The 14,947-nt window shown below is 34.5% G+C and overlaps 1 protein-coding gene across 1 annotated transcript in view; it reads left to right on the forward strand.

Moving 5' to 3' along the window:
- The first annotated feature begins 495 nt into the window (after window positions 1-495).
- fgf12a (fibroblast growth factor 12a) overlaps window positions 496-14,947 on the forward strand; it is an 80,022-nt gene continuing 65,570 nt past the window's right edge. The window contains exon 1 of the mRNA XM_043217069.1: window positions 496-589. Coding sequence (XP_043073004.1) covers window positions 571-589 — 19 coding nt within the window. The 5' untranslated portion in view covers window positions 496-570. The remainder of the gene's footprint in view (window positions 590-14,947) is intronic.

The following is a 14,947-nucleotide window of genomic DNA, read 5'->3' on the forward strand; positions in this document are numbered from 1 at the left end:
GTTTTGTTATTTTACAGTACAAATAAGCAAAATACAAATTTACAAGAAACTAATCCAACACTGAAGTATTTGATTGAACTGATTGCAAATGCAAACTCTACACCCAACACATGAATTGCCAATTCATATACTGAACTCTGCATATCTTATTCAGAGTTTAGATATTTAAAGTCTAAATATATTACTTACGCTCGCTTAAATTCAGTCATACAAGGGAATTATTGACCTTAGTGTTCACTGTGCTGCATGCGCAGTGATTATTCAGAAGTCCGGTCTCTCAAACCGCACAAGCAAAGACTCTTCAGCACCACAATAAGTAAACATATCAGTCGAAAAAAATGTAATGCTCTCTCTCTCTCTCTCTCTCTCTCTCTCTCTCGATCGAATGTTCGGGGTACAAACTCTCTCATACTCATTCATCAACACCGCTGTGTTACGACTGCTCTCCGCTTTTAGACTACAGCGAGGTTCAGCACTCTCTCTCTCTCTCTGCCCTCTCGCAGAAGCATAGACGCATCCCGTAACTGCAACCACAAAAGATCAAGAGGTTCCTCCAAAACACACTACGACATGGATAAAGGAGATAAAGGTAAGAAACTTAAAGCCACTGAGGTGTTTATTATTATGCTGGGAGAGAGTGAATGCGCTCTAGGGCTGTTTCAGGAAAAGTGGACTGCGGATCTGGTTCGGGAAGTGTACGGAGCTTGATGTGATGCTCAATGCAGTATCCGGAATTTAAAAAGCTTGGCGAACTGCGAAGGCTACTGTACATTTGGCCATTCCTTTGGAAGGGATCATTGTTAATATTACATAGTTGGTGTTGAGTGAGGTGATCATGTAAAACATGAAGATTAGCGTTAAAAGTGTGTGCCAAGATACAGCGGCGACTGTCTGCTTCCTCCTGTGCAGATGCTGAGCAAGTAAAAATCCTGCAAGCGTAGCACACTGATGTAAGTTGGTATATATATATATATATATATATATATATATATATATATATATATATATATATATATATATATATATATACACATATGCATGTGTATATCAACTAGAGCTTGTGTTTCCTTGTGGGAAATTATTTCTGCCAACTAAGGGCTGGGCAAGGTGCTACTATAAAAAGTGCTGTCTGTCCACTTTTAGGGAATGTGTGTGATGGTGCATTTGTGGCACTGAATCTGCTAAAGAACAGCATATGATTTACAACAGAAATTCCAACAAAAAGCAGAAATTTCAACTCTCTCCATGGCCATGCAAACTGCAATGTCATTTAATAATTTTTGTAAAGACCAGTAATGTTACTTTTCACTGTAAACCCCTATGAATTCAGAATACTAAAAATATTTGTAGCCAATGATGGAAAATAGTTTAAGCAACTCAACTTTTAACAATCAAGTAAAAAAAAAAATAATAATTGCTTACTTTACTTTTAGTTCTAGTTTTACTTTTTTAAGTGCACTCTACTTAATATTATTGTTTACCATATGTAATGTTTTTAACATCTCAATTATTTAAAGTGTTACTTCATTAACTAATTAGTAGTTTTTTTATTTTTATTTTTATTCAGCATTTGTTTTTAAACGTTGTGACTTTGTGCATCTCTGAATGTCAAACACACTGGAAGATGATCGTAGTGTCCGTGATCACAACCTCAGCAGGAAAGGTTTGTATGGCTTTTGTATGGCTCACCCAGTTCCTCCTGGAATAAGCACATGAGGATGAATATGTAACTTTAACTCAAGACTAAAAGTAGACAGTTGAAGCCTTTACAGTTGAGGTCAAAAGTTTACATACACCTTACTCATACGCAAATATTATAGAAGGTTCAAACCCTCACTGATGCTCTAGAAGGAACACAGTGAAGATGTGTATAATTTTTGCATACAGAAAATACTTACCAGAAGACAAAATAATTTAAATTTACCCTGATGTTCAAATTTTAAATTTTACTTCTTAATGCATAGTGCTTCCTGGAATGTCAGTGAGCATTTGAACATTTTATTGGTTACCTAATATTTCCCAAAATTGTCTTTAATGTGAAAAATATGGATCTCAAAATCATACAGTCATTGTTAGAAAGGGTTTAGTATACAAAGATGCTGGAAAACCAAATAATTTGAGGAACCTGAAGGATTTTTCTGAAGAATAGCAGGCAGTTTAACTGTTCAGGACTTATGAAAAACTATCAATAAACTAACAAACAAACAAAACATAGCCGTGAATCATTCAGATGTCCACACAATATTAAGAATCACATAAGGGTCATTTTTATAAATTGAACTATTCTTTTTTTATTGTGGAATATATATCTGATATAAAATACAATATACATCTGATGTAAAATGTATTATTCAGGTGTCACATGTATGGACTCTTTTGTTGTTGTTTTGTCTTCTCCCATGTGTGTTCACCTGTGTGTAGTTAATTTAGTAATTTCCTGTGTGTATTTAAGTCCAGTGTGTTTGTATTCAGTTTGTCCGACTTCGTCTTTAATTCGTGTGGTTTTTGTTCGGTCTGCCTGCTTGCCTCTATATTGCTTTGTTCGCTTGAAGAGGATTAAATACTGTTAACGTTTATATTCTCGTTGAGTGCTCCTTCTATCACGCCGTGACATCAGGTCAGTAATAGAAAACATGTATTTTGTATGATCACTCTTATATTGGAAATATAATTAACATTTTTAATAATTAACACTTTTGACCTCAACTAGGTTTACTGCCAACATCAAATCTATTAATTCACTTAATTCTTATTTCATGTCTTGAAGAAAATTCTCCTCATACACACTGGGAGAGCACGAAGGGCTCATGTCTTGTTAACGTCACAAAAAAACATGTTAAACAAGCAGGGCAAGTTTTTTATATAGACAGTGATGGAGGTAGTTAGTGTTTGTGAATTTGCACTGACCTGAAGACGAAACTTTTGGAATGTCATGCAGAATCTGTGAAATATTGCTAGTGTATGTCCTGCTTTCTGCATGATATTTTTATTTTAAACAATGCAAATGCATTTAATTTAGATTTTTGCCACCTGGAAAAAGAGTAAATATTAAAGTAAATTTGCTTATCTAGTAAAAGTATCTTGTAGCAGCAACATGAAAAATGTAGGACTATGTTCACTGGAAAAAATGTTGGATAACGGTAACATTAGTGTCCTACTTTGACGTTAACATACTGCAAGCAGTTACACTACAATAACATTCAAAATGCTCATTCAAAAGCACTTGGTATATACTAAGCTTTCTGTAAAAACAGTGCTTTAAATGCTAATGAGCTTCTCCATAGAGTGTCAAGCAGCTTTGAATATGTGCTAAGTAGAACATATTAGAAAAGGCAGTTTGCAAAGATTCATAAAAAAAACAACCTTTTACTCACTTCTTCTGTAGACAAAGCTGGATCATGAATGATTCACATGAACCTAGTTGCATTCAGACAGATAGAGTATCAGCACATTCCATTAAAAAAATGAAACTAATATTATTTCTTTGCGTCTTCTGTGGCTCAGTTGTTGGGAGTAAATGATGACTACTATATTTATTACTATAAATGGTGATCTTATGTTTCACTGCAAGCTTTGTGCACACCTAAGAAACAAAACTCCTGGTGTTAAGTGAACACTGCTGGGAGTATTTGGCTGCTATAACTGCAATTTAGGTCTAATTAGAGAGATGTTTTTAAAAGTAATTTTTGTCCAAAACTTTTTTAAAAAGTTTTTCATTGAGACACAAACATCAAGAATCAGCGTGAGAATCACAATAATGGAGACCATCAAAAAAGCATGTTGTAGCCAATCAAAACTCATCCATGGCTCCCATCATACATAGCTGCATAAATAAATTGTGAGCATGACTGTTTTTTATTATTATTATTTTCTTTTATTTTTGCTGTTTTGTGACTTTTTAGTAGCTTGTTTTGTGATTCTCAGAGTTGATCTGATTCTTGAAGTCTTGAGTCTGTGCCTAAAAGAAATACTTTTTTTTTGATCGAACAACTTGTAAGAAATCATTTTAGCATTTATGGTAAATACGGAATATGTTGATGTAGAGTCACAAGGTTGTTGTAATTAATAAAAGTTAAGTAACAAAGAAATTTAATAATTCAGGTAAAATAATCAGTTAAAAGTTACTTTTAACACTTTGTAGGATGGAGCCTTATATACAGTGTTCATTTAACTCTACGATTTTTCTGTGTATATATACGCACACTTTCAACACCCATTTATTTTCAAACAACAACAAAAATGAATTTTGTATCCTGATGACCCCCTTAAAACAGAGAATAAAAAAGACCACAAGGAGATACTCTGATGCTTTTTGCTTCGTAGCGCTGCCGCCATTTTGGGGTGAAAATTCCAACTGGACAACAACACAGATACACAGAAACAGACAGAATAACAAATGAAAGAGAACTCAAAGTGGAATAAAAGAACACAGCATTGGGCAATCAACTGCAAAATGTGTGACAGTAAAAATATTGGCTCATTTTCTTAAAGACCCCAAAAAGTGATTATTCACAAAAGTGTACTTCAACTGTTTTTAGTTTAAATCTTTTAATGAACCTCGGGTCCTAACCATAGAAACCCTAATAATGATTTATATGGATATGTCAGTTTTATGACAGTTATATTGAGCTTATGCATCTTTACACATTTGTAATGGGCTTGGTACACAAGATGGCGCCGACGAGCTTTGGCAATGCGAGTTTGTGCATACTTCTGGTCTTGCATCTTTCGCATTTGCTGTAAGGGGAAACATCATATGAAACTTGCCTAAATAGGTATAATTAATGTTTTTCAAATGAAAAAAGTGGATAATGGTATTTTAAAGAATAAAATGAGAAAACATACTCCTTATATTGCACACCTCTATGTGGAAATTCAAGACACAATGCAGAGATTGCGTTGATCTCTTCATTCAAACACGAACCACTCAAATTTGCCAAACTGTACATTTTGGGAGAGTTAATTTGGTTCTGACTGCTATTTATAAGATCTTTTATAAAGATAAAGGTTTTTGTGCATTTATTTTCAGATAAAACAAATCTTTGAATTTATCATGTATTAGTTGTAGCCTTTTTTCGTTTACAGTATTCCTTTAACAAACATTAATATAAAGCAATAAAAAAATTATATTGTCCAACATTATAATTTTCTGTCAATAATTGAATTTCATATGTTAGTATTAATTCAGCATTTCATGATCACTAGTCTAGTGATTGCAATTGTTACTGTTGTCATCATTCAGGCTGTAAGCTAAGTCAGCTAAAAGTGGAGGGCCACATTGCTTTCACCCCAAAATGGCGGCTGCTGTTAAAATGGACAATTCTATTAGCTTTTACTTATTTTAAGTATAAGCTCTTTGCTTAAAAATAACACTACCATTTAAGAAGAAGAGTTTACTCAAAAATGTTGGGCCACACAAAAGTAAAACTAAATTAATTGTTCAGAAAATGTTCAATAGCTTAACAGACTTTAATTGCAGTGTTAAATTACACCGTTGAAACTTGCTTCAGATTTCTCGCGGTAAAAAACTCTAAAATCGCCAGTGTTTAGATTTAACATCAGTGAAAGGTATTTTACTGTGATGTGAGATGAGGTTATGCCACACTAATAATAAACAACAGTAAATTACTCTCAAGACTATTAAGGGAAATATCTGCAATATTAACTGGTAAATTACTGGTAACTAAAGGAATAAATGAAATCACCTTCTCTGTCCACCATAAAACTCTTTAGTCTGTAGCATTACATGAGCATTGGTTGTGAAATGCTACTGGCTCTTGTGTATCTCGTGACCGATCGCATGATTTTCGGGATCATTTTCAGTGATTTAAAACCATGTTTTTACTCTCTTTGCATAAAGACATTGTACAGCTTCAGAAGGACATGGAATGCAACGCAACTTGTTTGTAATGCTTTTATACCGCTTATAGTCAGTTTTTGCAATAAATACCCGTGACTGCACTCACATTTGCCTGTGTGTATTTTATTGTTCAGAACTCGGTAGGGTTAGGTACTTTAATGAGAATATAAATTCTATCTATAAATTTTATACAAACACATAAAAATCAATATTAAGACAAACAACTGATGACCTTCACATTGAAAAATGTTAAACGGGTACCCTGTGCATCAAAAAATGATGCCAAAGAGTCCTGACCTATGTCCTGATAGACTTAATCCCAAGTCGAAAACGCAGGAAGGCGACTCTCTCATTCACCGTAGTGAACTCCCACACATGGTGGATAAGCTGGGGGGCTGCCTCTCACTGTGAGCAGTTACTCACTGTAATGGTACTAAGACCGTAAAATACTGGCAACACTGTTGCAGATAGTCACTGTATTGGCATAGGCACAGTACTATACTGGCAACACTGTTACAAGTTAGTCACTGTTACAGATGCTTTACAGTAACTAGCTGGCAACAGTGTTGCCAGTTTTTTTACTCATGAAAAGCCTGGTAAGGTTTAACAGTGCAGGGTTAATTTTAAGAAAAAATGTGCTACCTAAAATGTATGTGACCCATACTTGGAATTTGTTCTGCACAAATCATATATTTTTATATTTCTTATGATTACTTACCAATCTACTTTGCTCTTGCACGGAAAAGAAGAGTGGGGTGAGCAGCAGCTCATTATCATAGGCATGCACTGAAATGGGTTGTTGTGAACAGAGCTGTATTTGACAATGTATATTGCAGACGTTTCATGACGACCCTAAAGAATCATACCAACTTATAGAAAATGCATCTGATTTCCACTTTAACACACAGCCTACACAAAATCAGACTTTCTTTAAGATCAGTCTGAGGTTAATTACAGATATAAAACAAAAAATAGTTTAATAGCTATGATACTGTTCTTTAAATGAAATTATTCTATAGTTATATGTTATAACTGGTATATTTAGCTGTATTGAGAGCTTTTGTTCTTATTCTTTGTTCTTATTCTTATTCTCTGACATCTTGTCAAAACAGTCACACAGAAAAGGCAGGGACAGAAATGTGCTAAGTGCTGTCATAGTGCAAAGGTTTTCACTGTCTTCTCAGCATCATTAAGCTTGTCATAAGTCTGTTGACCTACACATCTTCTTTGTCTTTTTTTCTCATAAATAAGTATGCTCAATCTAGTATGCTTTCTATCTTGCTAATTTAATTTCTAATATATTATTTACTAATATAATTTCTCCCTCATCTCTGCAATTTCTTCTGTTTGTCCAGCAGCAATGTTATTTCCAATGTGTATGTTTCATTGTCATGTTGTACATCATATTTATATCTATTTATTTGAAAGCTTAAGTATTGATAGAATAACAGATGTAAATTTAAAGAAACATCTTTACATGATTAATATGCATACAACAAAAAAAAATCAGAACCTTAAAAAATGCTTTGCTTTACATTTGTAACATTGTAACAGGACTGTCCTTAAATGTGCTAATAAATCAGTCTAGACGAGAGGGGCATGGTTAGAAGAAACTTTGCTCTGTTAGCAAGAAATGATCCTTTCAATACCACAATGTAAAACTATCCTGATCTATTTGCCCTTTACTTGAATTTACTTGTCCTTTACTTCACCATTCTCTTCTCTTCTCTTCTCTTCTCTTCTCTTCTCTTCTCTTCTCTTCTCTTCTCTTCTCTTCTCTTCTCTTCTCTTCTCTTCTCTTCTCTTCTCTTCTCTTCTCTTCAGTCTGTTTTTCTACTTACCTGATTCTAACATCAAACAAACTGGCTTAGCCTTCTACACAGTTATTTTTTTGAACTGCTAAAACACATTTCTTAAAACCATCTCTCTTAAACATAAATACAAATTACCAAACTAATTTCACAAAACCTCTGACTCATTCACTTTTCACCTCTACTCAAAATCAAACAATCAATAAGACTAAAGCAGTAACGCTTTAGATTACAACCCGCAATGTACTGCGTAAGTAAACAAAATATACAGTGTACCTTTTTGTAATTATAGTGTACTATTCAGTACCTCTCTGTAGGTATAAGAGAATAATATGCAAATTTGGGGTAATAAAGTGGTAATAACCTGTAAAATTACAAATTAGTACTGTCAGTCAATCAATCACTTTTATTTATATAGGACTTTTAACAATACAGATTGTGTTAAAGCACTGAACAGTATTAAATAGGAAAATAGAGAGAGAGTAATGTATAATGAACAGATTAAACACTTTTCTATTAAATGCAGAGGCAGTCTGCATAATCAAATTGACAATAATCACTAGGAATTTAATATTCTCAACTAAGCAAGCCAGAGGCAAAAGTGGCAAGTAACCAAAATCCCATCCATCACAGAATGAAAAAAAAAACTTTACAGAAACCAGGCTCAGTTGGTGGCCAGTTCTTCTCTGGCCACACGACCAGCAATTAATTTCTAGTTAAATTTTAAACGCAGCTATGTCAGATTGCGTAAAGGACTTCTTTTTTTGTGTGTGTGTGTGTGTTTGTGGTTCTTGTGATCATCTGCTGATCCACCATCTGATCTGAATCAGAATAAGAAATAAACAGACAAGTATTAGTGTAGATACCATTCTTTTTACGAGTACATTGTGTGTTCTTTAAGAAACTGCTGAAAACTCACATCTTTCAGCAATACCTGACCTCATCATAAAAAAAAAAAAAAAAAAAAAAAAAAAAAAAAAATACTCTCACTCTCACTGTCTCTGTCTCTCTTCTTATCCCCCTTGTTTATTCCTTCCCTTCTGGCATGTACTAATTTGAACACTCCCTGTGACTGGGTGTTATAAGCACTTACACTGTCTGTTTGTCTCTCTAAAAAAATGAATCGCTGTTGTACTCTCAATTGTAAGTCGCTTTGGATAAAAGCGTCTGCAAAATGACTAAATGTAAATGTAAATGTTATGGGGAGTGTTCTCAGTTCTTGCTGATCTACTTAATGCTGCCTAACTATCCTTTAATGAATTTGAATAATAGAAGCATATTTAGCGTATTATTTAAACTGTGTGTCAGACTGTGTCTGCTTCCCAAACAGATTTAGGGAGATTGTTCCACAGTGAAAGCTAACACCATCTCCTGATAATATCTCCCAGATGTAATATGTAAAGTGTGAAAAGTACTGGCCCTAATGCTGAGCTTTGAGGTACTCCATATTTCACTTGTGATCAACATGATACCTTCTCATTTACTGCTACATACTGATGGTGGACAGATAAGTAAGATTTGAACCATGCTAAGGCACTTCCACTAATACATAGATTTCTAGTCTATTCAAGTTAATTTTGTGGTTGATAGTGTTGAATGCAGCGCTGAGATACAATAGCACTAATAAAGAGATACAACCATGATCAGATGATAGAAGCAGGTCATTGCTAACTCTAATGAGAGCAGTCTCAGTAGTATATTACAGTCTAAATCCTGACTGGTATATCTCACAGATATAATTTTTCTCTAAAAAGGAATATTGTCACCAACAATTAAGACTGTATCTGCATTTGTCATGTATTTTCAGTTAGAAAATCAGCAAATTCTTTAATAAAATCTGTGGGGTGCCCTGCTGGCCTGTATACAGTAGCCAGTTCAAACATCAAAGGGAATTTTATCACTAGCACATGTTTCTCTAGATCAGTGGTTTTCAACCTGTGGGCCGCGGCCCCCCAGTGGGCCGCAACGGTATTGCAGGGGGGCCGCCAGTTATTATCAATAGAAATAATAATATTGCTAATGTACGTAAAAATGTGTAGTAATAATTAAATATCATAATTAATTAAATAACAAAAAATAATAATAAACTGTTACTATGCGTTTACCCGTTTATTCAATAAAGACTCAGTACTCAGTATTCTGAGTACTCAGTTACTAACCCGACACAAATAACAGGTTCATTAAAAATTTTTTGCAGTGGGCCGCGGAAACATATGTGTTTGGTTGTGTGGGCTGTGAGTTAAAAAAGGTTGGGAACCACTGCTCTAGATAATGTTATATGCAACACCATAAATTCAAACTATTTATACTTAAAGCCTTCCCTCTGAAAAGTTCAGAGAATATTGCTATAAATTGTAGCAACATCTCCCTCTTTACCTTTTGAATGCAGCATATTTTTTTTAGCAGTAATCTTGGGGTATAGACTCATTTAAAGTAATGTATTCATCTGGTTTTAGCCAGGTTTCTGTCAAACAAAGCAATTGTAGGTTATGATAATGGATCAAATAATTTATATAAAATGCTTTTGTAGAAAGGGACCTGATTTACAGTTATTTACAGTATATCTGTAATTTGCTTCTCTGTAATATATCTGTATATTATATCTAATTTTTATTTGTTGAACATCAATTAAATTGTTGGTGAAAGAAGTCCCTATGTGCTGAGAGTGAACTGCATTCTGTGACATGAGGCAGCTAGCAGATGGTAGGTTTAGCCATTCTGTCTGCTTCCCGACCTGGACCCCAGTTAGTCAATTACGAACTCTAAGACTATGTGCCATATTTATAGAGAGAAGAGTGGCACCAAGGGGTGAAGACCATCTCTTTTTAACAGGTTCAGGTAACCATCTTACTGAATTTACGTTTAGCATTAGCCAGCACTTTTAAATTTGCCAAGATGTCAGGCGCTCTGGCCTCCAGTAAACATTGGACTAGGGTGGCTGGTGTCTGTATTTTTACATTCCGAATAATAGAATTGTGCATTACTAGAGCTCTTTCATCAGGTTTGTCGGTGTGTTTGTCACTGAGTGGGGAGAACTTGTTTTGTTCTTCAACTAGTGTGCTTCACAATTACCCAGTTGCCCTGCTGTAACCAAACAATGTACATGATTCACGGAACTATTCGCATCCAAAGCAGTAACCACAGGCTTCACATTATTACAGTCCTCATTTAAAGTTTGGATGTGTGTCTCTTATTCTGAAACCTTTTCTGACAGCCTAGCTATTTCCCTGCATTTATCACACGTGAATCCCTGGCCACTGACAGAGAGAGTTAAACTATACATGTGGCATGCGGTGCAGGTGACAATGCAAGCAAAAGCCATTTACTCAGTGTTCAGGAACAGTGTTGGCAAGTCTGTGGTTGGGGAACCCCCCTCGAAATATAGTATTTACTATAAATTTACTAAAGTATTTTTTCACATGGAGTGGGCTAGTTTTAATAATTGTGCGGGTTTTGTTGTGAAAACCTGGCAATCCTAGTTATGAATGTGGAGGACATGAAAGAGTACATGCAGCAAGTCCAGTCAAATGTGAAGGGTTCTGTATGCAACAAAATCCGTGTTCTTTAAGATGGAAAAGTGTGGTAAATAGGAAAAAATGTTCAAAATGTGTTTGTTTAAAACATGACTTAGTGAATGTGGTGATGGGGAACTGGAAACGGCTTAAATGGTACTCGAGACAATCAAGTTGGTGTTATCAGAGCTCATAACATGTGTCGAAAATTACAAGAAAAATTGAGTGTAGAGAGATTTTTGAAACTGGCTGAATGTGTTCTTTTACAGCTGTAGGGTTGTGTGCAAGTATGTTCTCATAACATTGTGTGGTGATTGAAACCAGACTAGTCAAAATTATGCTTGAGGATGTGGATTAAAATGGTTAAAATAAAACATGCTAAAATCAATCAATCATTTTTATTTATATAGTGCTTTTAACAACACAGGTTGTATTAAAGTACTGAACAGTATAAAGTAGAAGAATACAATGATAGAGCTTTATAATCACGAGATTGTTATTGTTATTGTTATTGACAATTTGTTATTAAATGCAGAGATGGTCTCTGTAATCAGTTTTGACAGAAATCCGGTCAGTTTGCTAAAATTAATCCTAACTTTCAGTGTTTTTTACTGTGTTTGACATGATGGTTTGGCCATAATAGCCATTTAGCCATAGCCATAACTTTGTCAGTGGGTGAAAAACAAAAACAAATTGAGTAAAATATGAACTTTGTTGTTAAAAAGATTTTCAAAAGAATTTGCTTTAATTTTGAAAGTCAGGGCTGGCAAACTCCAGTCCTGGAGAGTTCAGATCCAACCCTAATTAAAACTCACCTGCCTGTAACTTTCTAGTAACCCTTCAGACCTTGATTAGCTTGTTTAGGTGTGTTTTGTTGAAGCAAAATTCAGGACTGCAGCTCTCCAGGACTGACGTCCGGCACCCCTGGTATAAGCTGTATAAGCTGCTTTGCTTTTTTCTCAACTGGTGTAATATATTTTTTTATTTTATTATCCGTTTCCTGTGTTATTACAGTTGTCATATTGTGATTTAATTAAAAAACCCAAATTTAAAATTTTATGGGTCTATAACTTAAAAATGCTACAGCAAAATGTCTGAAAATATGCATTGTTAGGCAGGTGCACTGGGAATATGATCTCAGTGGAACTTTTAACTTACCATCAAAAGAAGCTGAAATATAGCATTTAAAACTGGGTCAACATGTTGGTAATTTGTGGATCGTAAAAATGCTACAGTAAAATCACTTATTATTTTAAGTATTTTTAATATCAATCAATTTTGTTGCCCTGACATCTAATAAATAAATACTAACCAATCTGTTCATATAATCTTTCTAAATGTATGTGTGTAAAGTCTGTGCATATAATAGGCATACTATGATTAAGAATCTATATTTGATGCTTTACTGTAATAAACAATCAAATTTTGGTCTAATGAATTTATAGGATACAGTATAAAGATACCTTTTCTGATTCATTTTGCTGTTTAAGTGTTGGTTTAACAGAAATCATTTTGATGCATATGAAAACTCAAATCTTGATGCACAAAAAAATAAAATCATTTGTAACTTGCTTTGAATAAAATAATATGCATAAATGTAAATGCAATGCAAAACAAAATGTTTTGGTTCACCTAATTCTGCATTTCTGTAAAATGTACAGCAGGTTGTATGATGATTCTATCCTTAATAGTCAGGATCCTGTTTTCCTGAAATCTCCTGTAACAGACAGTGTCACAACATGTTTTTTATTACTGTGCAGTAAAATAATTTAGATTTTAATAGCATCTAGCATCTATAAAACTGTGTTTTTCCATCTCATAAATATAGCCAAATTACGACCTATGCATTTCAACATCAAATGCAGAAATGTTAATTCATGCGTTTATGACCTCAAGGTTAGATTATTGAAATGCTTTTTTGGGTGGTTGTTCTGCACGCTTGATAAACTAATTTCAGCTAGTCCAAAACATAGTTCCTTACTAGAACTAGGAAGTATGACCATATTAGCCCCATTCTGTCAACACTGCATTGGCTCTTTATCAAATATCGGATAGATTTTAATATCTTGTTACTTATTACTTACTAATTACTAATTACTAGTTACTAATTACTCATAAAGCCCTGAATTGTTTAGCTACTCAATATTTGAGCAAGCTTTTATCACATTATAGTCCTGCAGGTCAGCTGCAATCTCAAAACTCTGGCCGTTTGATAATACATAAAATATCTAAATCGACTGTGGGCAGCAGATCCTTTTCCTATCTAGTACCCAAACTCTGGAACAATCTCCCTAACACTGTTCGGGAAGCAGACACACTCTGTTATTTAAATCTAGATTAAAGATACATCTTTTTAACCTAGTCTACACATAACACACTAATACACTTCTATTATTCCAATCCGTTAAAGGATTGTTAGACTGCATTAATCAGATCAGCCAGAACCGGGAACACTCGCCATAACACACAGTGTACTCGTTTACATTGTAAAAGGAATGGCATCTACTCTAATATTAGTCTGTTTCTTTTTTATTCTGTTTCTCAGCTTGTATCCAGATCAGATGGTGGATCAGCACCCAGTGATGACGTTCATCTGAGACCAGAACACACACACACACACACACAGACAGACAGACAGAGACAGAGACAGACAGACACAAAGTCTGTTGCACAATTTGACATAGCTGCATTTAAAATTGAACTGGAAATTAAGTGCTGGGTATCCAGCAAGAGGAGAACTGGTCCCAGCTGAGTCTGGTCTCCCCTAAGGTTTTTTTCTCTCTATTCTTCTGTATGGATGGTGTTTTGGTTTCTTGCTGCTGTCGCCTCTGGCTTGCTTAGTTAAGGCGCTTTTCAAGATTTGATTACAGAGACCATCTCTGCAGTTAAAAATAAATTGTTCAATCTCATCATTATAATATTTCTATCGTTGTATTCTCCTATTTGATACTGTTCAGTGCTTTGATACAACCTGTATTGTTAAAAGCCCTATATAAATAAAAGTAAAAAAAAAATAATAATAATTTTACTATTTATTAGCAAAACGTGTTATATTGCTAGTCTGTTCATCTCTTTAAAAAGTCAAACTGTTTTGTGAGTTAGTGAAGCAGCTAAAGGCTAATTTAGCAACATTATTAAGTTAATGGAAGCTAGGGTGACCTATGTGCCATTTTCCCGGACAGGTCTTGGCCAGGATTTTTATATTGCTTTGATTCAAAGTACCCTGAGAGCGTTTGGAAAACACAAGTAAACAATGCCATACACCGATCTGACTGCACACGCAAACAAAGCCAAAACCTGTTATTAGCACTGCTACGACGGAGTCTCAGATAAGACTCCAATACACCTCCCATGCAGATGACAATATTACAAACTTGAAAATAAAATACAAAAGATGTTATTAACAGTGGTGTTTTTTTAACTCAGACTTTCTCAGTAGTTTGATATTAGCTTTTGGTTTTATGTCAACGTATGTCTGTCTGTGACCATCTCTAAAGTTACATACAACAACATCGGTACACACATTTATAAGTTAGTTAACTCAGGCTAAATGAGATTACTATGATATTCTATGATATTTCCTGCTAACAAAAACAGCTACAAACAGTCTAGGCTGGTCTTAAGTGGTTTAAGCTGAAAGTAGCTGATTTTTCGCTGGTCTCTCAGCCTAGACTGGTTGTAGCTGTTTTTTTAACATGGTACACCTCCGATGTCGAAGACGAGTTCCAGACTAGAATCCTGAGAATAACAAACAAAAGAAGTAC

Source organism: Puntigrus tetrazona, chromosome 2 (assembly GCF_018831695.1).
Source record: "Puntigrus tetrazona isolate hp1 chromosome 2, ASM1883169v1, whole genome shotgun sequence".
NCBI classification, from domain to species: Eukaryota; Metazoa; Chordata; class Actinopteri; order Cypriniformes; family Cyprinidae; genus Puntigrus; species Puntigrus tetrazona.